Source organism: Vanellus vanellus (genome assembly GCF_965231255.1).
Source record: "Vanellus vanellus genome assembly, chromosome: 1".
Lineage (NCBI taxonomy): Eukaryota > Metazoa > Chordata > Aves > Charadriiformes > Charadriidae > Vanellus > Vanellus vanellus.
Window position 1 is genome coordinate 57,697,890 of NC_138905.1, and position 25,406 is coordinate 57,723,295.

Consider the following 25,406-nt stretch of genomic DNA (forward strand, 5'->3'; position numbering starts at 1 on the left):
GCGCGCTCCCGCCCACGGGGACGCGCCGCGACGAGAGCGCGCACCCACCTCCTCCTCCTCCGCCCCCCCCCCCCCCCCCCTCCCGGCCGCCGGCACAGCCACATGGCTGCGGGGGGGAAGAGGGGGGGATAAGGAGCGGGTCTGTCTCGGGGGGAGGTGTGGGGTGTCCGTGGGGCAGGTGTGGGGTGTGGGAGGGTGAGGGCACGGCGGGTGCGGCGTGGGGTTGTGCTGGGGGGGGGGGGGGGGAGGGGATGAACACAAAGGCACCCCACTACAGGGAGGGGGAGGCGGGGGTGCTGCCCCGCTTTGTTTTGGTAGGACCTAGCAGAAGTGCGGGGCCAGCCCCACCACCACCACCGCCCGCTCACACTCCCTACCCCCGTCACTCCTCGGCCACGCAGCCCGGCACCCCACGGAGGGGTAAGGCTGGCCCCCGTGGGCGAGACACGGGAGTCCAAGGCAGGGGCAGAGGTGCCCGGTGACCCTCAAAATCGCTGTGCTGACATCCCTCGCCCCCACGGGCACCGCGTCCCTAGGAGAGGGCAGCAGGAGAAAGGCCCTTTGTGAACACAGGGGGTCCAGATTTTGGGGAGACCCCTGACCCCAGCAGGCAGAGACTGCAAGATGCGCACCTCACATCCCTGAGGCTGCAACCTTGGGAGTTACCTGGGCTTCCCCGGTGTCCACAGTACCACCGCGGCCGCTGGCACAGCCGGGAGGGGATCCCTGGGGAGAAGCCATCCAGCCTTCGGGGCGGCTTGCGGTCCTTGGCCTGTGCCTTTTGCACAGAGTAGCTGTGTCCCAGCCATGCGCCGGCTTCTGCAGAGTCCCCGATAATCTATATTAATAGGACTGAAATTAAAAGCAAGCCCTTGGCTTGCAACGTGGTTCCCTAAGCTCGGCAGCGGAAGCCAAAACCGTTTTGAGTCTGCCTGTCCACTTCAGCCTGAAACCCAACAGAAACCCCACTGCTCAAATGCTTCGGCCGAGCAGAGAGGCTCTGTGCCGCGTTTCCACCAGGCGTACCATGGGACATCTCCAGCTCTTCATTATGGAGATGCTCAACTCAAACCAGGCAGTGGCTTTGCTGGAAGCAGCTGGCCAAAGGGTGAGGTGGGAATGCTGTGAGCACTCTATGAGGTCTTACAGCTCCAGGACATCTTTGAAGGGCTCAGAAATACAAAAGTTCCCGTGTTGAAAGCTGCATCCCCATGAATTGGGGGAAATGAATGAGAGAGGGGACATAAATGAAGAAGGGAGAGGTTTGGTTTTGCTAAACAGATGTCCAAAAATGCTCCAATGTTCTGGATGAACAGGGTTTGGATCTGGCCAAACAAGCTGGGTATGCAGAAAAGCAGCTGCTTCTGCTCCGGACCCGGACGGAGTGGTGGTGCTGCACCCAACCAGCAGCAACGGAGGCTGACGAAGTGGAATGACCAGCTGGATGGCTTACATCCCACTTTGGGTCACACCTATGCAGAGAGTCAGGTTAGCAGCAAGGGAGCAAAGGGCAGAGCAGTGGGACGGGGGAACATGCTTGACCGCCCTTTAGCACTATTTCATTCTGCCTGAGTCCAAATCCATTTTCTTGGCAGAGTCTACAAATTGGCTCTGCAACTCAAGAGCTCAGTGCAGGAGCCAGAGGCAAATGGATGGGGGAGATACAAAAAAGCATTTAAAGCCTACCTTTGGTCACCCGTTAGGAGTAGCACGCTAAAAAGTCAGCAGCCATCCCTAGTCCTTTGTGGGGCACCTTCTGAGGGGGAGGCTGGAGGTAGAGGATGGACATTCCCCCATTGCATCCAGCCATAGAATCACAGAATGGTTTGGGTTGGAAGGGACAGTTAAAAGGTCATCTAGTCCAACCCCCCCAGCAATGAGTGGGGACATCTTCAACTAGATGGGGTTGCTCAGAGCTCCGTCCAACCTGACCTTGAATGTTTCCAGGCTGAGAGAGTTGGGGTTGTTCAGCCTGAAGAAGAGAAGGCTCTGAGGAGACCTTATTGCAGCCTTCCAGTACCTAAAGGGGGCCTATAAGAAAGCTGGGGAGGGACTTTTTACAAGGGCATGTAGTGATAGGATGAGAGGGAATGGCTTCAAAGTGGAAGAAGGTAGATTTAGGTTAGATATTAGGAAGAAATTTTTCACTTTGAGGGTGGTAAGGCACTGGAACAGGTTGCTCAGAGAAATTGTGGAAGCTCCATCCCTGGAGGTGTTCAAGGCCAGGCTGGATGGGGCTTTGAGCAACCTGGTCTAGTGGGAGGTGTCCCTGCCTGTGGCAGGGGCGTTGGAACTCGATGATCTTCAAGGTCCCTTCCAACCCAAACCATTCTATGATTCTATGATTCTATGGGGCAGCTCTGTTGTGGGAAGATGAGCTGCAGTGCCAGCACAGCTGGACCTTCAGCCCTCCAGTTCATACCGGTTCCCCTCCCGCTGTCTGCCAGGTTAGGGCAGGCAATGAAACATCCTCCAGACAAAGCACCTCTTGGTCTGTATGGGCTTATTTCATGCAGGTTTGCACGCAGAGTCCCTCCAACAAAGCCTCCAGCCTTGGGTTTTACTTAACCGGCAGGGACTGGAGCTGGGTGAGGGCAGTGGAAGGTCTCTGGGAGTTGATTAAGTGTGTTTAACACTTGGACATGCTCTCCTTAATTATTTCACACTAGCTGGGTAACCAGCCTCCCCACATGGAACGGCTTAGCTCTGTTACACCCGCGCAGCTGGCGGCGGGATTTGGCTCTATAGGTAGGTGTTTGCTTGAACTGTTTAATTAATGTTTTCAGTAACTTGATAGAACCGTAATGTGCAGCGCTCACATGCCATGTTACAGGTCAGCACCTCCACAGTGGAAATTCGGATGGCTTCTGTGCAGTGCTGTGGTCCCTGGCAGGGAGGGAGGGGGCAGGATGGAAGCCATCCCTGGGAGCTCTGGTCTCCTCCTTGTGGTGTTGTTTGTCAAACACATCCTTCTCTGTAAGCCTCAGGAGACCCCCCATGTGTGGGAAGCTCCAGCCCACCCAGCTCTGGGTACCATCATCTTCATGGCTTTGGGTTTGCACCCCCCTTTCATACCACAGGCAGTGTTGGATTAAGGCCTGTGTTCCTTATAATAACACAAAATTATCTACTTATTCCCAATTTATTCAGCTTCTGGATGTGATGGGGGTCGATCTTATTATTCATCAGTTTGGTTATTTTCCACGGATAACCTGGGGGATGTATCTAATACCATCTCAACCACCCAGAGGCTTCATCGGCTTCCTCGTTTTCCTCATGTCCTACATCCTTGCCCCAGAGGGGGCTGTAGGTAATGGCATGTGGCCATCAGCAGAGCTGTCTGGGCTCATAGGTTTACCAGCCACCCAGGTGCCTGAAGCTGTGCCAGTTATCCGAATCTGGGGTTCAGCCCATGTTACCTCAGCTGAGGCTCTCAGGCTGACCCAGAGGCAACGTGGCACCCCGACATTTTGAGTGAGCGGCCAGGAGTTGGGATGTTTCTCCAAAGGAACTGGCCTTTGGCTGCTGGAGCATGGGCTGGATGAAGCCCTCAGCTCTCCCAGCCGCCGGGTGCATGTCCCGTGTCTCCAGCAACATGAAAGATCAGGTATGCAGCTCATGAGGCCAGGAGGGCGTCTGTCCCTATGCCAACAGGGACCACATCTGGCCACATGGCTTTCTTGGTACCTCCTCACCTGGTCTTTAGCCGGGCAGGCGGCTGGGCAAAACAGCAGCTGTGCCCGGCCCCGCTACCCTCTCCTGCCCCGTGGACATGGGTCCACTCCAGATCCTTTGGGGTGGTCCTCCTTCCCTCTCCTCATCCAGGAGGTGTGGGATTTCTGGCTGAGGACCAGAGCTGCTTCAGGGGACGTTTCAGCCAGAGCCATGCATCACATCAGTTATCCTGCAAGGGTGCTTGCGCAGTTCCCAATCCAGGGAAGTCTGAGGGAACTTCTTCAGCTGCGTCCTATCTGATTTCCTGGTGTCAATGGAGGGAGAGTGAATAATTTATCTTCTGTCCTCCAGCTCCCTCCCCGTTCAGGTTTCACCTCAGCTCTGCTTCGCCTTTAGCCTAAAGAGATGCCCCAGTGCCTGCTCCTGTGTTGAGGAGTTTCCAACATGGACTGAGATGGCCAACATCTCCCACAGGCACGGCTGGTCCTGGCGGTGCTTATCTGTGTGCAGTAAATGGAGCAAGAGGAATAACAGCATGAAGAATAACAGCTCCAGACAGGTTCCACAGCAAGTCTTATTTTCAGTTCCTCTTTCACAGCATAACTCGAGCATCTACATTGGGGTTTTATTGTTTATTATGAATTCAACAGCAGCAGACAGAGGCCCTGATTGAGTTTGGAGCTGCGCTGTACCAAGCGCTGTGGGAATACACAGCAGGACGCGGCCCCTGAAGAAGACATGATCAGCCTGAGAACGTGTCCCCACATGAAAGAGGTTATTTGATGTCTTTTTCTATTTCGAGATATACGCAAAAGTAATGGGTGCCAGTGGTAGCAGTGAAACCTATTTTATCTTATTAACTTTTAAAATTTTTTGGTTTTTCCTTGTTACTGCATTTCTGGTGAGGCCACATCTGGAGTAGTGTGTCCAGTTCTGGGCTCCCCAGTTCAAGAAAGATAAGGAACTCCCGGAGAGAGTCCAGCGGAGGGCTACAAAGATGATTGAGGGGACTGGAGCATGTGTCTTATGAGGGAAGGCCGAGAGACCCGGGTCTGTTTAGCCTGGAGAAGATTGAGGGCCGATCTCAACAATGCTTATAAATATCTAAAGGGCGGGTGTCAAGGGGAGGGGGCCAGACTCTTTTCAGTGGGGCCCGGCGACAGGACAAGGAGCAACGGGCACAAACTGGAACACAGAAATTTCCATCTGAACATAAGGAAAAGCTTCTTTCCTTTGAGGGTGACAGAGCACTGGAACAGGCTGTCCATAGAGGCTGTGGAGTCTCCTTCCCTGCAGATCTTCAACACCCACCTGGACGCCTTCCTGTGCAACCTTCCCTGGGCGAACCTGCTTTGGCAGGGCGGGTGGACCAGATGACCTCCAGAGGTCCCTTCCCACCCCTGCCATTCTGTGATTCCGCGCAACCCTGCGATTTCCTCGCACTGCCCGACATCTCCTGCCAACTGTGGAGGTTTGTCAGGCGCCTGTCGGGGTCGGGAGCGTCACCGCTTCCCCTGGCTCTGGAGCTACTTCACAACCCACAACAGTGGGACGCTCCGCCGAGGCGGGTGCCCCTACGAATGGCGCATCCCTTCCACCCCCCCCTGTCCCGTCCGCTCGCCCTTCTGGCCCCGCTCCCCACCCGTAGCGCCGCGCGCACGGCTCCGCCGCCCTCTCGCGAGACACCGCGAGGGGGCGGGGCTACCATAAAAGCCGCGCGCGCGGAAGCCTCCGGCCCTTCCGGCCCGGCGCGGGGACCAAGATGGTGGGTGCAGCCGGCGGTGGCGACCGCCCAGGCCCGGCCGCGCCATCCCTCGGGTATCGGCGCCATCCCGCCCCCGGCGGGTACCCGGCCGCGCTGCCGCCGCCCCCGGCCCCTTGCGGGAGGGGACGCGGGGGTTTATTTCTGGGTTCGGGCGCAGATTTGCCGTGGGGACGCGGGGCCGGGCCTGGTTGGTGCCCGGGAGGGAGGGGGGAGGTCTGGGTGGCGGGCGGCCGTGGGGGCTACTGGGAGGGCGCTTGGTCCGCGGCGGGGCTTTGCTGTCCCTTATGTTAGAAAGAGGGTCTGGAGAGCTGCCGGTGGTGGTGCCTGCCCGGGCGGGCAGCCAGGACACGGCGCGATTGAAGGCCGGGAGCGCAGTCAGAGGGCGGCACGGCGGCCGGTCGGTACTGCCGCGGTGCGGGGCGCAGGCAGGCGGAGCGGCCCCTCTAACGACCGCACTTCGCCGCCTTCCGTCTGTAGGATCGCGTTTCGTGTTTAATGGTGTTGCGGCCTTCAGCCTTGCGGAGGTGTCTGAATTTTATTCTGCTGGGCCCTGCCACGACATTCGTGATCCTGTCAAAAAACACTTTCTGGGCCCGGAAAACTTTGCCTGCTTAAGGCAGCTTGTGTCGAGTAATATTTTTTAAAGTAAGACATATTTCTTAGCTATTGGTACAGTATTTTTCTTAATTTTGGGTGTGAGAATAGATGGGTAACGCTTTGTTGGGCGGAGAGTTCTCCAGATAGAGTCCAGCCTTGCTCAGCTCTCAGGTTGCAGAGGGAGGCTGCAGGGCTGGTAGTTAGAACAGCTTGGAAAAAAACCTGAACTTCCATCCAAAGCAAGTGACTCAAAGGTGGATGTTGAAATAGTGTTTTACTGCAGCTTTTCAAACTGAAATTCTTTTATAGTGCTTATTTTCATAGTGTCACTGGTTCCTTGAAACATACTGTAGAGTTACCTGTGCTTCTCCATTTTCTCGGCTTCTGGGGTGCTTTGAAATTCTGGTGGCATTCTGTGGCCAAACTACAGCTTGTGTGGTTCCCTAGCTAGAGTGGGACTTGGTGATGTCTTAAAATACGCTTGAAAGGGAAGAGCTATTGGGGAAATCTAGGAGGGACATGGTTGAGGCATGAGGATTATGTTCTTCTAACACTATAACAGAATTCAGAACCCAAACAGCTGATATGGAAAAGAATTTCTAGAATGCAAAATGTCTTGTATATACATAATATTCATGTGTCAAGGCAAGAAGAGGATTGGCCTTGGCCCTTGAGTGGGTACAAGTGAATCTCTACAGTAAACACTAAATGTTTATTTTCTCTCTCTAGTCTCACCGCAAGTTCTCAGCTCCGAGGCATGGGTCTCTGGGCTTCCTGCCCCGCAAACGCAGTAGCAGGCACAGGGGAAAGGTGAAGAGCTTTCCCAAAGATGATCCTAGCAAGCCTGTCCACCTCACTGCCTTCTTGGGGTACAAAGCTGGCATGACCCACATTGTCCGTGAAGTTGACAGACCTGGATCCAGTATGTATTAATGTTCCTGCGAATGAAGGAGGTAGTTTTCTTCATGAATGGCAAAAGATGACCTGTTCATTAGTAGCTCTAGATTTTAGAATCATAGAATTGCTGAGGTTGAAAGGGACCTTTAAGATCATAGAGTCCAACCATCAACCTGCCCTGACAAAACCACTTCTAAACCATGTCCCTAAGTACCACATCTACCCTTTTTTTAAACACCTCCAGGGATGGCAAATCCACCACCTCCCTGGGCAGCCTATTCTAATGTTTAATAACCCTTTCAGTGGAAAAATGTATCCTAATATCCAGTCTAAACCTCCCCTGACATTTTAGTCCTAGCTTGACTTCATGGCATTGAAAGTCCTTGAGTGGGTGGGGTATAAAGCACCCAAACCACTCCCACTTCAACGTATGTGGTGGCCCAGCAGCAAGACTTCATGTCTGGCAGTGCCTGTCTTGTTAATGGTCCTGTTTCTGAGACGCGCAGCACTGTAACAGGCTACTTAGGATGACCTCTTCTCAATGGGTGGGCAGAATTAAATTGATTTTTTTTGCCGATTTTTGTAGTCCTGAATGTGGTTCTGTTATTTGCTACCATCCACTGTGCCTATTGGGCTTTGTGCTTCCTACTGAGCTAGCCTCAAATTTTTCAAGGCATTAAATTATAACTTGGAGTTGGTGGTCACTTTCCCATGCATCATCTTTGCCTTTGTGGAAAGAACTTGGGTCATGTAACCTTTCTGGTGAAGGATTTGTTAGTGAGAAAGGATAATGACATTTAATAGCTGATGCTGGTGTTAATTGTTGTGCTGTATTTCTGTCTTCATCCAGAGGTGAACAAGAAAGAGGTGGTTGAGGCAGTCACTATAGTGGAGACTCCTCCCATGGTCATTGTGGGCATTGTGGGATACGTGCAGACTCCTCGCGGTCTCCGCAGCTTCAAGACCATCTTTGCTGAGCACATCAGTGATGAGTGTAAGCGTCGCTTCTACAAGAACTGGTAAGAGAGCAGGGCTTTTGCTTGTTGTCTTAATTTCATGCCATGGATTATTTTTTCTGCTGGGTCACAGATTATGCTGGTACAGCTTTTTGAAGAGGCTTTTCAGCAATTAGTGTTTGGTCTTGATAAACTGGCCTAATAATGGGATGCACTATAAGAATGGTTCTGGGATTGTGGCAGCATGTTAGTTGACGCACTTCTTGGTGTGGGGATGGCAGCGTTGGTTTTTGCCTGAGATCTCCTCAATGGGCTACACGTGATGATACTTCGACGGGCGGACATAAGGAAATCGCCTCTGGCGCTTGTTGTTGAGTGTCGAGTCCTGACTGTAGCCGTGTTTTCTCAGGAAAGGGGAAGACAAGTGTTACTTCTGATTACTGTTCCAGGCACTGTTGTTGTGATTCAAAATATGCACATTTGCCCAAGTGTGGCTCCAGTGTGTCTAGAGCTTTCAGCCTGTTTATGAACTTTGCAGACTGAGAAGACGTCAAGAGTAGAGCAGTAATGATCTCAAGGGTGTCACAGTAACGACCTTACTGTTGGGCATATCTTGGGCTTATGAAGGGGAAAATTATGGTGTTCTGAAGCAGATAGCTGGCATCTGACAATTGCTTTAAAGATCTGTTTTTTTCTGTTATTGTTTGACATCTCTCTACAGTCTTTTGTCTTCTGTACTGTGAATGTTAGTGTGCTTTGGAATTCATGGCAGCTCCGCTCAGCTCTGGCAACTTTGCCTCTGTCTGATGAGCTCCAGGCTCCGCTTGCCAGTGGAAAAGAGTCCTTAGAAGCTGGCAATGAGCCGGAACCAGCTGAGGTGGCAGCTCCTTCCGCTCATCCCCGCTTACCAGGGGATTGATGAAGGGCTTAGCCAAACCTTGTTTCTGCTCTGCTCCTGAAGGCACAAGTCCAAGAAGAAGGCCTTCACCAAATACTGCAAGAAATGGCAAGATGAGGAAGGCAAAAAGCAGTTGGAGAAAGATTTCAATAGCATGAAGAAATACTGCCAGGTTATTAGAGTCATGGCTCACACTCAGGTAAGTGTCTGCAGGACTGAGGTGTGCAGTGGAACCAACTAAGAGAGTGAGCGTAAAGCTTGATCCATCTCTGTATGATTTCTGCCCTCCCCTGCAGCCTCATGCTATCTTGTTAAGCATGATGCAAACACTAGTACTGTTCATTCTGTACAAAGCCGGTGCTCACAGGATGCTTGAGGAGCCATGATGGCAATGGCTGGCAATCTTCTGAAGCAGTGTTCAAAAGACTGCACCATAGTGGCAACTTTTTGGACTCATCCTGTGCTGATACCTTGTAGACTTGGGCTCTCTTAATTAACAGGCTGAACATTTAACTCTGGGGTTTGTGTGTTCAGCATCATTTCAGGCTGTGTTCTATAGGGACAGCAAACACTCAGAGGCTTTTGGTGGCTTTTGTTGCTCAGCTGGAGGAGTCACACCGCTGAGTGGTGTGATGGTGTCTCCCTTGGCCATCAGTGCTCTGCCAGACTTTCTTGGGAGATGCAGTTAAATCTTTGAGTTGTCTGTAAGTACAATAAGACGTCTAGTTATGATGTTGCTTATTTGACTAGAATTAATTTCCTGTAGTAGACAGCAAAAGTAGTGTTGCAGCTGCTGTTGGTACTCGTGTCAGTCCCTCTGTGCTGAAGGTAGTAGAAGTAACTGCAAATGTGGCCCTACCCAAAGTATCCTTCAATGTGGCAGGCTTTATCATGCAATGGTTTGAGTTGGAAGGGACCTTTAAAGATCATGTAGTCAAACCCACTGCCATGAGCAGGGACACCTCCCACCAGACCAGGTTGCTCAAAGCCCTGCCCAACCTTGCCTTGAACTTTTCCAGGCAGGGGCATCCACAGCTTCTGTGGGCAGTCTGTGCCAGTGTCTCGCCACCTTCATGATAGGAAAAATTCCTCCTTATGTCTAATCTAAACTTACCCTCTTTCAGTTTATAACTGTTGCCCCTTGTTACCTCCTGTCCTTTCTGGATGGAGTTTGGCTAGAGGCTGTAGGGTTAGAAACACTTTTTAATTCTGTGTTCCTGTGGGTGGCATATAAATTCCAGATACTGTGACTTGTCACTTAAGCCACAACATGAGCTTTCCCCTTGTTGTAGGGCCGTTTACTTCAGTATGTTGATGTTGTATCCCTTGGAAAAGGATACCTTTAGTTAGAAAAACAGATGAGGCCAGGACTGCAATGATACTGGGCTAGTTGATGAGGTCCATCTTGGAAAAGCAGGAGCTAAATTCCATCCTTTGTTTCCTAGATGCGTTTGCTTCCCCTGAGACAGAAGAAGTCTCACCTGATGGAGATCCAGGTGAACGGTGGCACTGTTGCTGAGAAAGTGGATTGGGCTCGGGAGAAGCTGGAACAGCAGGTGCCTGTGTCAACTGTCTTTGGCCAGGATGAGATGATAGATGTCATTGGAGTCACCAAGGGCAAGGGATATAAAGGTAAACGTGGAAGTTCTCTTTGTGATCGTGATACAGATTTTAATGAAATCCTAAGCTTGAGCTTTCACAAGTGTGTGGGCTAAGAGCTGAGGAGGTAAATCCATACTGCTGTCACGGTTCAATGATGACACCATGGAATGAGCGCTGGGCACAGCGCCTGACATCCATGAGGAGTCATTCCATGCTGCCTTCCTTCTGAGAACACAACCCAGGGACAGCTGGGGGGGGGAACGTGGGTGGTTCAGGGGCAGGGTGATGTGGTTTTCCACATCGTTTCCTGGATTTCCACCCAGAAATGGGGTGCAGGGTCCAGGCTTCCCTTTTGTTGCCTGGGGTCAGCAGCTTGAAAGGTGGCTTAAACTCTAGTTGAACAACTTGGTGACATCTCAGCTTGACAGTAGTTAGCAACACTGTTTGTTTCTTGTTTCAGGTGTTACCAGCCGCTGGCACACCAAAAAGCTGCCCCGCAAGACTCACAGGGGTCTGCGCAAAGTGGCCTGCATTGGTGCATGGCACCCTGCTCGTGTGGCTTTCTCTGTGGCCCGAGCTGGTCAGAAGGGGTATCACCATCGGACTGAAATCAATAAGAAGGTTTGTGTCTCTCAACTGCTGAGAAGAAAGGGGAGCTGGCTGGGGTCACTCACTGCATAGCAGTGAATAGAGTGGAGAGTGTTGTTTTGGATGTTCTGCCCTGTTTAAATGTTGTCTCGGGGACAGTAACCATACTCCATTAAGTTGGATAACCATAAAAAATTCTCATATGGCCACGTGTTTTCAAAGCGCAACAGACATTTTTCTCCAACCATATGTAGAATTGTTTGCTTTTTGACTGAGGACAGGCCCTTTCTCCTTCCTGCCTTTTGCTAAGTAGAAATTCTTGACTTTTTTAGATCTACAAGATTGGCCAGGGTTACCAAATCAAGGACGGAAAGCTGATCAAAAACAATGCATCAACTGATTATGACTTGTCTGACAAGAGCATTAACCCTCTGGTGAGTTGTTACAGCTCTGTGGAGAGAATCTGCTTGTGAGCTGCAATCCGAAGAGGCAAATGGGCCTGGTACAAGTTGCAAAATTACTGAATGAAGGGCTCTGGAGATAAAATTCAGCTGCTGTGGGAGGTGGTGTTGCTTAGTCATTCTCAGTATTGACTTGTGTAACTTGCTAATTGCTTTTGATATGTGGCAATAGTAGAGAGAGATGTTAAAAACCTAGAAATGATACTTGTAAATAAGGAATAACTTAGCAGGGAGAGCAGCTTTTGCTGTTTTATCGGCCTCTTGTTGTTGCTGCTGTTCTTAGCCAAAATCTTACAGCAGCAAGTAAATTGCTGTATCAAGAAACTTGACCAGCAAAAGGTAATAATGGACATGGGATTTCGATGAGTGTGGGAATGGCTGAGACCCAGAAGTGCTGTGAGAACATCAAGCTGTAGGCAGGTGTGATTGGTGGTCCTGCTTAAACAGAGCACTAACTGTTCTCTCCTTGCTCAGGGAGGCTTTGTCCACTATGGTGAGGTGACCAATGACTTCATCATGCTGAAGGGCTGTGTTGTTGGGACCAAGAAGAGAGTCCTAACCCTGCGCAAGGTGAGTAGTGCAGCCTGTTGTCAAATGGGCTGGAACAGCTTAAGTTAGCTGCACTGCCTCTGGTACAGGTGTTGTTGCTTGCTGCCATGGGAATTCACATAGCCAGTTAGAAAGAAAAACCTAGAACACTGTTGTTGGACACATGAACACAAACCCATCTTGTATTAATGCCCTTGGGAGTCAAATCATAGAATTGTCTAAGTTGGAAGAGACCTTTAAGATCAAGTCCAACCATTAACCTAACACTGCCAAAACCACCACTAAACCATGCCCTTCAGCACCACATCTACCTGTCTTTTAAAAACCTCCAGGGATGGCAATTCCACTGCTTCCCTGGGCAGCCTGTTCCAATGTTTGATAACCCTTTCAGTGAAGAGATTTTTCCTAATATCCATCCTGAACCTCTGTGGTGCAACTTTAAACCATTTTCTCTTGTTCTATCACTTGGGAGAAGAGACCAACCTCCACCTCACTACAGCCTCTTCTCAGTGGTTGTAGAGAGCGATAAGGTCTCCCCTCAGCCTCCTTTTCTCCAGACTGAACAATCCCAGTTCTCTCAGCCGTTCCTCATAGGACTTGTGCTCCAGACCCTTAACCAGCTTTCTTGCCCTTCTCTGGACACTTCAGCACCTCAATGTCTTTCTTGTAGGGAGGGTCCCAAAACTGAACACAGTGTTCAAGGTGTGGCCTCACCGGTGTAGAGTACAGGGGGACAATCACTTCCCTAGCGTGAGGTCCTTTCGGCACTTAATTCAGTCCAGGTTTGTTAGTAGTGAAGGGGGTGTGCTTTAGGATTCTTGTGGATTGTTAATGACACTGGGAGGCAGACTTGGGCTTGCCTGGTGGTGTGAGCTGACCAGTCTTCAGCCCTGAAGGGGCAAGTGCTGCTTGCACATAATGGCAGCTGAAGTGTGAGGTCAGAGTGACTTAGGAGGTGTCAGCTGTGGAGGTGATAAGCAGTACTGCATACTGGCTGGCAGCGCGGGTGCTGCTGCATACTCACCTGGTATCTCTCTTGTAGTCCCTGCTGGTGCAGACCAAGCGCCGGGCCCTGGAGAAGATTGACTTGAAGTTCATTGACACAACCTCCAAATTTGGTCATGGCCGCTTCCAGACAGCTGAAGAGAAGAAGGCTTTCATGGTAAGGACACTTTCTGAAGCTTGCAGCTTTGTATCGCGTTATCTCTGTATTGTTTTTCAGCTAATGGCAGTTGGCAGCTTGACCTTTGGACTGCCGCAGGCCCAAAACTTCTGTGAAACAGAATTGTATAGCTTCAGTCAGGAGGGTTTGTCCTGCAAACTTGGTTGTCACCACAGAAGGGGCTGGGGTCTTGCTTCCCCTGTGATGGCACTTGTTGCCTGAGGGGTGCTGCCATGTTTGGGCACAAGCCTTTGGGTGATAGGGCGTGGAACAAGCGCTGCACAGTATCTGACACCCACGGGGGGTGGCTCTGCACTGCGTCTCTTCTGAGAGCAGCTCCGGATGCTGGTGCTCTCTGCGGGCTGTGGGTGGCATTCTCAATTTGTCACTTGCTGGAGAAAGCAGGTTCTGAGTCCTGTGTGTGAGGCCATTGTCTGGTCAGAGAGCGGTTTGGCTCCTGCAGGGCTGCACAAGAGCTTCCCCACAAGGTGGCACCAGCATTGCTTCTCTGTTACAGCTGAAGTGCTTGGTGTGGTGCAGCGTGGCTGTACCGAGTTCAGCTTTTCTCCAAAACCTGTAGCTGTGGGGACGGGGCTCGGGATTTCCTAACGGGTTCCAACACAGGGCTTTTTTGCCTTAATTTCTTTGCAACAATTGCAGCATTGTAATTGCAATGTGATGTGGTCTTTGGTGCTGGCTGCTGTTTACATAGGTTTGTTTTTGTTTCTTTTTTCAGGGACCACTCAAGAAAGATCGTATTGCAAAAGAGGAGACAGCTTAATGTGTGGAATGGTCTTGTGTCCTGTCACCTGTGTGCTCTCAGACCAGAAAATAAATATTTTAAAGAAATTACCTTTGCCTCTTGGTTTATACATAGCTACCTCAAGTCTGGTACTCTCACTGCAGGCCCTGTGCGTGGGACCAACCAAACCAAAGAAGCAAGTAAAGCTCAAATTCATGAGCATCCAACTCATAGCAGGGCTCCTGTAAGGAGAAAGAAACTGCCATTGCTGTTTTCGGAGGGCAAAAATTTTGGGGCAGAGCATGGCTCCTCTATTTGGTTGCGTGGAGCAGTAAAGCAGCAGGAGCCCTAACTGTTCGCAGTTACTGAGGTATTATTCCAGGTCTTAATCCTCCACTGGGTGGCTTTAGAGCTCCTTTGAATCAAGCTGGTTTTGAAATAAGTGAAACTACTACAGATTGTTGCAACATCACTAAATTTTAGGTAGGTGGCTGGTGCTGGCTGTTGCCGTGGAAACCCTCTGGTTTCCTTCTGTATGACAGGGGATGTGACCTGTAAGCTGTTTGTAAATGCAGCTTTTTGCTGTCCTTGAAAGCAGCAGAAGGCAGCAGGTGAGGTGACAAATTCCTACCCCATGGCAGCTGGGTATTCCTGAATCCCATTTCCCACCCCATCGGAAGGGCTGTGTCTGGGGGAGGGGAGGAGAGTGACCCTTCTGCATCCCACCCTCTGGGAGGAGGGAGAGCCATGAGTGCTGCTGGTGTTGTGTTACTGCATGGCTCAAAATACTCCATCAGCTCCTGGGGAGAAGGTTTGGCCGGTGTTCCCAGCCCGGTCTCCCGGTGAAGGGCAGAGGAGACGGAGCGCCTGTGTGTGGGATGGGCTTTGTGTACAGCACCCATCCAGACGGAAGCATTGTGGTTAGGGGAGTCCTTATACGAAGAAAGGCAGTGGTGGCCCTGAGGGCTTGTCTGCCTGCAGCTGCAATAGTGAGGTCACTCGCGCTCGGGGCTGTAGCCTGACTGAAGGCGCGTGTAAATTTAGATAACTGCTGGTATATCCTTCACTGACCATAATTGGAGACACGGTGGCGATTGAGGCAATAACCCTCCAGATCTATGCACTGACGTGCAGTGCTGCTCTGAGATGGACCCAATGCAATGCTATTTGCTCAGAGAAAGGTGGACGTAGAGATTATTTCCCGCAGTGATGCGTAAGAACCTTCTAAGAGTTAAAAGGTGGCAAGAAGGAGGGAAAACATTTACCTTGTTGCCCTAGAAACCAGACTCGATGACTGCACAAGCTGGCTGGTTCCCTGTCAGCCTCATTTAACACATGAACCTGCTGGCTGCTTTCAGCCAAGTGTAACAAGAGAGGTCTCACCCGCTAATTTTATTTTATTTATTTATCCCCTCCTCCCCCCGCCAAGTCTCAAATCAACAGGTAGGTAGAGAAGAGCTTTAAATCAGTATTCCTCCGATACAGGAAAGTGGAATTTCCAACCTCTGTCCATCTTGAGGCTGCAGTTTTACAAGCAGCTCTGAAGAGTAAGGTTTTCTTGCCTGTCAGGAACCCCTTAGGTGGTCTTTTCACTTGGTGGCGAGTTGGCCGATCTAAAGCGTGTATGTGCTGGCTGGTTACCAGTGCATGGCTCTAAGCCAGCCCTGTCTGCTACTGCAGCTTTGATCAAACCAGTCAGAGGCATCCAAGGGAACTGGGATTATCAGGATAAACCGGGATGAGCATCCATGACAAACTATGCACCGCCTTGATGAAAATCTAAAAGCATCTAATTTTACTCAATCACACCTTGTGGTGGGAGCTCTGGTGGAAGCTGGGGAGCTGGTGAACGTAATTTTGAAGTAGCAATGGCAGGGGATGGAACTCTTAGTCAAATTAGCACCTAATTAGAAGGAAGCAGTCCAGAAGAAATGCTGTCATTGTTGAAGATGCTTGGTGCATGTGTAGCAGGAGGGGCTGCTTTGGCTTGAGACTCAGACTTGGGTTTGTTTTTTCTTGAAGCAATGGTTGCTGACTGACCAAACACTGGATGAGGGGGGAAAAAAAAAACTAAAGTGGTTTTTAATCATTTATCCATCGTGGAATCCTGGGGACAAGAGGATGCCCAGCGTCAGGAGGTGGCGCTCCTCCCCCTGTAGATGTTGTGTGGGACACTTGTCCCCAGGGGCTTGGCTTGGTGGGGCTGGCCTGGAGAAAACCCTGTTTAGCTGAGGCCAGGTCACCCGGGGCTACGTGGTTCCTCTCGGCCCCTCCAAGGGCTCCCTGATGCCACCCGGGCACTTTGCTGGGGAGCTCTGGGGATGCAAGTTTGGGAGGTCCCTGCAAAGCCGTGCTGGTGGGGGGCGAAGCTAAGGGACGCTGGGCACCCAGCAGCCCTTGTACCCCCAGCCTGCCCACTCCTGCAGGGCCTCCGTCCTCTGCTATGGGGACAGTCCCCAGAGCAACAGGCAGCAGCAATCAGTGCAGGTCACACATGGGTCTAGCAGCTCCTGAGAGCCCAGAAACTGTTTTTTTGGGGGGGTGTTATGATTTTTTTTTAAACCACCTTCTCTTGACATTGACCTTTTTCTGTTTGGCACAGTCATCTCTCCTGTGCAGCTCCCTGAGTCCATCTCCCCCGCTCCAAAATGGCCAATGAGCTCCCTACTATAAAAGATCCCGCGCCTCGGCGGCGATGCTGGGACCAGCCCATGAGCCTGTGGGGGGGACAGGCACAGCCCTGACCCTGCCGAAATAGCGCCGGCCACCGTGGGAACGTGCCCCATCCCAGCTGGTGCCGGGAGGGCTGCGGCTGGGAAGCGGGCATGGGTTTCACCCCCGGCACCCGCTGCTCCCCAGCTGCCAGCAGCGCTGGGGCTGGGACCTGGTGTTCCTGGGGGGATGGGGGCCGCTTTTCCAGCCTTCCCGGGGCGCATCTGGCTCTGGCGCTGCCTCTTTCCCTCGCTGGGAGATGAAACGAGATGCAGCTGCAACGCTGGAGCGGAGACGTTAGAAGCGTGTGAGGACACCCTGGGGGGGGGGGGGGGGGGAAGGGGAGGAAAAAAAGCGGGTTCAAGTCGGAGGTCTTGGCTCCCGCGATGAGCTTCACAAGTGGCCCAGCTGACACCCCTGCCTGCCGCCCCGGCCCCCGCCTTTGATCCCAGTGACAGGCGGGGAGCTTCAAGTATGCTCCACGGGGGAGAGGGGCTGCTGAAGGCGCCCCGGGGGAGCCACGGCCGGGTTCACACGCCGAACGGCAGCGTCTCTGCCGGAGCAGCTCCGCTGGGCTTTTCCGAGCATGGCGTGCGTTTGATTTGCAGCACACACATAACTCCCACCCCCCCCTCCTCCCCTTCCCCATTCCCCAACCCGAGGATTGCTTTCGTACCTGACAACTCTCTGGCTTCTCACCAACCCTTAGAAGTGCCTGTGGGACCCAGGGGGAGGGATGTAGGGGGCAGATGGGTCCCCACGGAGGTGAGGCCCTCCCTGTGTGGGGCGAAGGGGTGGTGGGCAACCCTGCTGTGGGACCACAGCCCCACCAGCACCCTGAGCTCCCCCATCCCTGTGGCCACCATGGCTTCCCCACCTTTGGGTGTCAGTGGTCCTGGTGCAGTGCTGCTCCCTGGCCAGGCATGGGACTTACAGGAGCCCACATGAGTTTTGGGAAGTCTGACACCTCCCCCCCCCCCCAAAAGCACAGCGCTGGGGAATCACGTGTTTCTGCGGCGGCTGCCGGGCAGAGCGGGGAAGACTAAATTTATCTCCTATCGCATCCCAACTTCCCCAAAATGTGGTGTGGGGCTGCCTTTCATTCCTGGAGGGGACAGCTGCTGTGCTGGGGTCCCTAGGACTCCCAGATGCCACTCCAGAGGCAGCCCCACAGCTCGGTCCCCCCACCAACCCCAAAGCACCCCGATGCCAGGCAGCGCTCTTGGTAGCACACGTGGCATCAAACTCAAACTCAAGGATTGAAGCGGGAAAAGGCGTACAGCTGAATCCAGCCTGGTGCCCTAAGGGACGTGGGGACACCTCTCAGAGGCTGTCACTATGCTTAGGCATCATTTCATGCCCAGCCGCCCCACCACAGGGCTTTTTAAATATATATTTTTCAACTTTTTCATTGACACCAGCGGCGGTAGAGAATTAAGCCAACAAGTGCCATTCCCGCTGTGCACAGATCCCCTCACGCGCATCCTCCCACAGAGGCAAATCCCCCCCAGCTTTACGGCCGGAGCTGTCTGCCGTGCGCTCTGCTCCTATCCACCACTGCGTTCGGGAGCTGAATGGAAACCAAAGTTCATTTTTCCCCTTGGGAATCAGCCAGCAAGCGGGGCCCCGGCGGGCCAGGTCGGCCAGGAGCTGTTGATGGCGGGAGGTATTTATAATCTTTGTTTGGTTCCAGCAAGGCTGGACGCCCACTCCCGCTTCCCTCCATACAATAAGATCAAACAGCTCCGGGACATTTCCTCGCTCCTCGCAGATGAAATCCCTGTATCTGCCGCTCCGCCTGCCCAGGGCTGCAGCGTCTTCCTTCACTCGAAGACTTGTGGGGGGGAGGAGGTCGCTGCTGCTGTTTCTTTTACACCAAAATGGGGGATTTGCTCATTTTTCTCACCCTCCTCCATTTTCAGAGATCATGGGTGAGGGGTGCAGGGGAACCAGGACTGCAGCACCTTCCCCGTCTCAGCTTCTTTCCCTCTCCCACTTCTGATGGACCTTAGTGAGGACCCGTGCGGTGTCTAATGGCTTGTGGATGTCACTGCGGCCGGGGGTGAGAAAGCGGGAGTATGCCTGCTCCTGGTGAGTAGACGATAGGAAGGTGCCCAGCAGGAGTTTATTTCTCTGTCCCATACCTCTCTCCTCTTCCTCAGTGCCCAGCCCTGGTGACGAGCAGGGACAAGGGGAGGGTGAGGTCTGAGGAGTGCAGTACGGCTCTGCTGGGTAGATGGTGGTGATGGCAGAGGGGGGTGACATCCCTGCTGTGGGGACCTCCCACTGCTGACCCCATCCCAGCCATGGGCCATTGCCGTGCCGCCGTGTTGGGGGCCTGCACAGACCCTTTCCCCCAAAGGCCATTTTGCTCTGGGGATCCCTCCTGGGGGCTCGCCACTGGGAGGCCACCACCACCGCTGCCGGGGATGCAGCAGCCCTGGAGAGGTGACACCGAGCACCAGCAAAGGCCAACTGGCCCCCAGGCTCTCCTTGGCGTGGAGTGGGACCATCCCCCTGGCACCCAGCCACCGGAAAGCAAACAGGGCGGTGGGCAAATGCCGGCCCAGCTTTGCCCTCCTCCCCTCCGAGAGGGGCTTCCCTGTGGGGCAGGAGCAGACCCCAGGGATGGCAGCCAGTTGGCAGGAGCTGCCGCTAGCCACATCCCAAGCCGGGCTGTGCTGTCCTCTCCATCTCCCGGCACATTCCCGCTCCCCTCTCCCAGCAAGCGCCTTCCACAGGTGTCCCCAGTGCCGGGGGGCTGCTGGTGCGGCGGGGGCCCGGCTGCGGGCAGGGGCTGCGGCTGCTTTTCATGTGTCGCCCCCCCGGTCCCCCCCCGCCTGGCTCACGCTCGCTCTTTCAGCAGGTCCCTGTGATCTCGGGGTAATTACAGGTGTCAGGTTCGGGGCAGCCAAGAGGGGATTTTGGAGGGGAGGAGGTGGCAGGGAGCAGCGGGGGGACAGCGAGGGGCCGGGGAAGGATGGAGCGGGGTGGGTGCTAGTGGGATTTTGGTGCGGTTTCACCTAGGTCCTGCCCTGCTCCTTGTCAAGGTGTCACGGCAGCCCATCACCCCATGCAGTCAGGTGCCGGCTCCCCATTTCAGGGTCCACAGCCTCCTCCTCACAAACATACACAGCGCCTGTGAAGACCAGGATGCTCCAGCTCTGTTAATCATGGCTCCTTGTGCACAGCCTGGCCCCCTCCCTCGCTGCACACATGCAGCTCCTGCCCAGCGCCGGCCAAGGTTGGGGATGGAGCGTGAGGATACGAAAGCCGCAGCCCCAAGGTGGTTCCCTTCCCTTGGTGACATGGTGTCTTTCCCCCTCCATCGCATGCCGCTTTGCTTTCTTGCGCCCCAGAATGAGCATCTCCTCCTGGAGTGCACCAGGGTGTCAGGCTGTGCTTGGAGGGTCAACATGCACACACAAACCCCACTCCGAGCCTTCAGCATCCCTTCTTCAACCCAAACCTTCTTTCCAAAGGGAAACCCTGGGTAAGCCTCCCCCACCATGCCTCCATCCTCCTCCTCCTCCTCTTCCTCACCGCGAGGCTCTGAGCCGGGTCTCCTCGGGGCCGGGGCATGGGATGGGTGCCAGGGGCTCAGCCGCCAGAGGAAATGGGGGAGACGGCGGCGAGGCCAGGACCCAGGTGCAAACCCGTGCAGGTAGCGGGGCCGTGACTCAGCCACCTGAGAGAAAGCACCGTGGTGTTCCAGCCACCGGCAACAGCCACAGCCCGGGAGGGCTCCGGTGGGGAGACCAGACAAGCCACCAGCCTCACCACTCACCAGCCTTTTTGCTCCAGCGGCTGTGCTCGGCCGCCCTGGGGCCGTTGGGGTGCAGGAGCACAGAGCTCATTTTGACTCCACAGGGCATAGCACCTCTCTCTCTCTCGAAGCCCCAAGAGAGGTGTGTACCCCAAAGCTTTGCCTGCCCTCCAGCCAGCCTAATGTCAGAGTCCAATTGGGTCCAGCCATGGAGATCCCTTCTCCTTATAGGCAACCTTCCCTCTTCCTCTCCTTTCTCTGCAAAGAGTTAAATCTCTTTCTTCAATTCAGCACTTTTCCCCTCCCTCCTACCCCCGGGATAATGTTTAACCAAGCCCATTGCTAATTAAATATCGATGACCTCAGGCAGGTTTTGTTATCGTCTGGAAACACCTGATGCATGTGTCACCAGCAGGAGTTTTTCTTGTCTCAAGTACACCGGCAACCCTTGAACTCGCATTGGCTTTTCCCTTCCCACCCTGCGGGCACTGGGGCTGACAGTTGAGGCTTCGCTGGCTGTCGAGCGGCTCATGTGGGCTCATCATCGCCGCTCCTCATTGCACGGGACAAACACGGTGGGAAGGAAGGGTCTATTCCTCCTCTCTTTTCCCAAAGCGTGGTCATTGCTGCCCACCATCCACTGCCACGCAGGCTCAGCTTGATCTTGGTGGACTTCTCTATTTTGGGCTGACCCTGGGCTTTCCCATCTCATGTGTGCACAGGGATGGCCTGGCTGGGAGCTCAGCTCTCCAAAATATCTCCTGGGCTTTCCCAGGGGAGCGGCAAAGCCCCACGAGGAGAGGGACACCTTGTCTCCTCTTCTCCTGTCCCCCAAGGGAGACCTGGGGCAACACCACCGGGCTAAGCAGTCTAGAGCTGAAACCCTTAAGGGCTGCGATGCAGAGCAGGATCGAGAAAAAGGGGGCAAAAAAGAAAGACAGCAAGAAAGGGGAGGCTGGGAGGGAGTTGGAGATGTTCTGGGAGGAGGTTATGGGAGACAAGATGGACTTTTACAGAGGCAGACCCATATCCTAGGTGGGTTTGGGACAACTGGCCCCCCAAGCCAGGTGCATGGAAGTGGATGGGACTCCTTGGGAATTGTACAGCAGCTGAGGTTTCCTGCTGGCTCTGCCAGCCTTGTAATATAGCCTCAGAGTTTGCTGCCCAAGGAGGTCTCTCGGCCCTTCAGAAATTCTTGGGGCTGGTTTTCTTCACGGCGAAGAGCAGAGGTTTCGCTGACATCATTTTCACACTCCGCGGTATAAATAGCCAACCTGAAAAACAAAGGAAAACTCCCCATGAAGCCCATGTAAGGCAGAGCTACAGTTGCACCATTTATTTATTCGCTCACCATAGCTATTTCCTGCCTCTGTTGGTCAGAGACCTCCTGTGTTGGCCCAAAGTCAGCTTTTCCTCCCTCGTCGGGAATTTACGGATCAGCAGTACTGCTGGTAACTGGGGGATTATAACCCCCTGGTTCTGGCAGGACAGGCTCACACCTACGGTTGCCCTTGGCCCCACCAGCTGCTTCAAGGTCCCGTGCATCTGCAGGGCAGCTACAGGGTAGGACAGTGATCATCTCGCCTTGGAGCAGCAAGGTCAGGGCTAAGGCTTGAGACAGCGTCCTGCTCTAGCTTTGCTCTGCAAGGCTGGTGTTCACCGAGTGTTGCAGTAGGCAGGACTTCTTTGAGCATCCTCCATCTCCAAGCCACCTCTTGCATCACACCACCTTCAAGACACCCACAGCCCCAGTGGGAAGCGGGTGCCCCATTAAAGTGGGGCATGCACGGCGGTGTGGTTTCCAGGGGGGAATGTCACTTGGGTGACTTTTGCCACCCAGAGTCAGTTTTTGCTGTCCCCCTGAGCTGCCGGTCCCCGCTCGGTCAGGGGTGAGAGAGCACCTGCGGGGGGGAGGGTGGTGCAGACCCCCGCGCGTGCATGGACCCGGCTTGTTCAACAAGCCAGTGCGAGGCTACAGACGTGTCTTCTTCGGCCTCCAGCTGCGCTCCCGCTCTGCGGCTCCTTCCCAGCGCTTGTTGATGCCTCCAGACCTGCCACTGGATCGGTCCGTGCATGTGCGTCCCAGCTCGCTTCAGGCCACATCAGCTGGGCTCGCTCAGGCCCCTTCTCCCCCTGCCGCAGCTGCGCCGGGCGGCTTTGCATGATGCAAAGTGGGTGATGCTTCCCCCCATGGCTCCACCAGCGCTCTGGGAGGGCGACAGCTCCTTGGCAGGGGGAGGTGGCAAGCAGCCAGGGATGGGACCCCCTCCCATCCAGCTAGATCCAGGAGAGGATTTTTGGCTATGGGTGAGGGTTCCCCAAATCTCAAATATCCATCTGGGATGCTAGGCAATCCCATGTCTCCCTCGGGCATGCCTGGGGCAGATGGATGGATACTCAGGTTCAGGGATACTGCTGCACAGGAGCATGTCTGCAGGCATTATATCCCTCGGTCCTGCCTGCAAGCCAGAGATGCCTTCACCTCTGCTCACAGATGATGCCGGATTGTAATTGCCATAGGCTGCTCCCTGAAAACGCTCTGTTCCCTGGGAAATGGAGCTGGGTTGGCAAGAGAAACCATGGCGTGGTCCCTGCTGCTCTGCTGACCACTGGTGGGGACAGGAGCTGTTGTGGAGTCAGTCAGAGCTGCTTTGCAGCCACCATGGCCAAGGCATGGGGATGGACGGACCTGCCAGTGGGCAGCAGGTCACCCAGGATTTCCCCTTTCCGGCTGCTCGTTCCCCTGCCTGAAATCCCCCCAGTGCACCAGCAGCCCCAGGGGACGGGGAAGAGGGGGTGCCAAAGGTTGGCATGAGTTGGCCGGGGGCCCCACTCGGTCTGGCTCCTGGGAGGGTCCCGTCCAGCGGACTGTCTCCTTGGTCATTGTTATCAGAGTAATTCTCCAGCAGCTCGAATCCTGTTTTTGTGCCGGTGTTGCCTGGCTCTACAGGAGCGAGGGGGGAGAGAGAAACACAGGAAACGGCAGCGACGGAAGCAGAATCATCTCCTGGAGGGAATGAAGAGCCACTGACGCCACCGAGGGGAACAAAGACGGAGATTCAGAAGGGCTTATGCACGGGCTTGCGCTGTAGACGGCCCGGGCAAGTTGTCTCAGTCCCAGCTTATGGCACAGCTCCCGCCCCTCCGGCACGTTGTGTCTGTGTCTCTCCCAGCCCAAGCCCCCTGTTCCGAGCTCTGGGGTGCAAGGAGACTGGGGGAGCGCAGGGTGGGGACAGGAGGCAGCTATAAGCCAACACTGGTGTTTTTGGCATGGAGAAGCCCTGGGGAACGGCAACCCAGGGGAATATCTTCTATCCCGGCCCCAGCTGTGGGAGCTTCGGCTGGTGTGGCGGAGCGAGGGCGGCCGTGGGAATAGAGCAGCGCGCAGTGGTGGCGTGGGCGCCAGCCTCGCTGCTGTCTCAAAGCTCTCTCCCCCACCACCCCGAAATGCCAGGGGGGCTGTCCCTGCACCCTGTGCACACAATGGGCCCTCTGTCCCATGGGCACAAGTGGAAACTTTGAGTAAAAAGGCCAGGGGGCCCGGCCGCCGGTCTCACCCAGGGCCAGGAGGAGTGTGCAACCCTCTGCCTTGCAGAGCCATGAGCTACCCCGTCCACGTCCCCATCCATGGCACCTTTCAGGTCCCAAGGAAGCCCCCATGCACTTCATCTCTTGAAGGTGTGGGTCAGCAGTGCCAAGGGCTCTTCCTTGGCCCCTGCCCCTCATCCCTTGGGAAGATCAGCCTCAACATTGGTCTGCACAGCTCTGGGGTAGGAAACCTGCTCTCCTGACATGGGGCAAAGCCCGTGGGTCTCCCAGCCCCTGGACCTGCGGGGACGCGGGTGTCCCAGCCAGGTTGGACAGGGGAGCTCGCTAAGCCCTGGCCTTGCATGTAGCAGTGGAGAGTGACAACAGTGGTCACAGCCTTCCCCTTGACACACTTGTGCCAAGGAAATTCCCCCCATCCAGTCCCTGTATCCCTAATTCCAAGAAAACGATGTGTACCACAGCTGCCTACAATGAAGACCCTCCTTTTCTGTGTTATGGGGGCAGCACCCGCATCTCAGACTCTTCTGTGGCTGAGGACCAAGAGCCTATCCCAGACCCATCAGATGCAGACCCCCTTAGTCCATAACCCCATCCCCACGGCACGTGTACTGCCTGCTCCAGAGCCGGTGGGGAGGATCTCCCATCAGCGACGCCATGAGGCTCACTGCTGTTGTGGGCCACCACTGACAGCTGGGAAAGCACCGGGGATTGTGGAGCCATGCAGGGTGGCACTGCTGGGGGGGAAGCTCACAGCACCCCTACCCTGCTGCCTGCGGCGAGGGCAGAGTGGCCAGGATGCTGCTGCTGGCGGGAGCACTGCTATTCCCAGGGCCTGCCTTCACGAGCAGTGTTTGTGGCTGGAACACAAGCGCCAAAATGTCATCGGCCCCTTATCTGTGACATATCCGGGTCCTTTTGGTACCCACTCAGCCTCCAAAAATAGCCCCAGCAGAGGGAAAGAATACATCCTTAAAATAGCACCGCCGCTCGGGCTTGCCAGCGCTGGAGCTGACACCTGGTCAAGTGCCCATCGCGGCTTTGCAGGGAGATTTCAGGTCTATTCTCCTGCGCGTTCCCAGCCTAAAATAACAGCCGCAACCTCATGGTGCTGTGGCGCCAGCAGGTGCTTTGCAACCTCTGCCCAAAGCAGCGCCTGCTGCCGCCTGGCTGCTCTGGACCACCCCAGGCCACCACGGGTCATTGCCCCGTGTAGGTCCCAGGCAGGACCATGCTGCCCACACTGCCCACGCTGCCCGCAGCAGGGCAGGGAGGTGCGAAACCACAGAGCGCAGCGAGGGCCAGGTGAGTCACCCCGAGGGATGCAGCCAGCGATGCGGGAGGAGCGGTCCAGCCAACAGCCGCTCCTGAAAAGGAGCGCTGCCGAGGAGGAGGAAGCTGGGAGGAAGGAAGGCCTTGTTTGTCTGTTCCCAGAGTGGCGCAGGAACTGCTATATGAGGAATTACCTGACCTCACTTACATCTCCGGAT

General features: G+C 54.5%; 1 protein-coding gene across 1 annotated transcript; it reads left to right on the forward strand.

Annotated features, from left to right (window-relative positions):
• Positions 1-5,423: 5,423 nt before the first annotated feature.
• Positions 5,424-14,002, forward strand: RPL3 (ribosomal protein L3). Its single transcript, XM_082497086.1, has 10 exons — positions 5,424-5,440; positions 6,767-6,959; positions 7,785-7,953; positions 8,852-8,987; positions 10,234-10,420; positions 10,851-11,011; positions 11,311-11,412; positions 11,914-12,009; positions 13,031-13,150; positions 13,887-14,002. Exons 1-10 carry the CDS (start codon positions 5,438-5,440, stop codon positions 13,929-13,931), a joined length of 1,212 nt encoding a protein of 403 aa, XP_082353212.1. The 5' UTR covers positions 5,424-5,437; the 3' UTR covers positions 13,932-14,002.
• Positions 14,003-25,406: the final 11,404 nt, after the last annotated feature.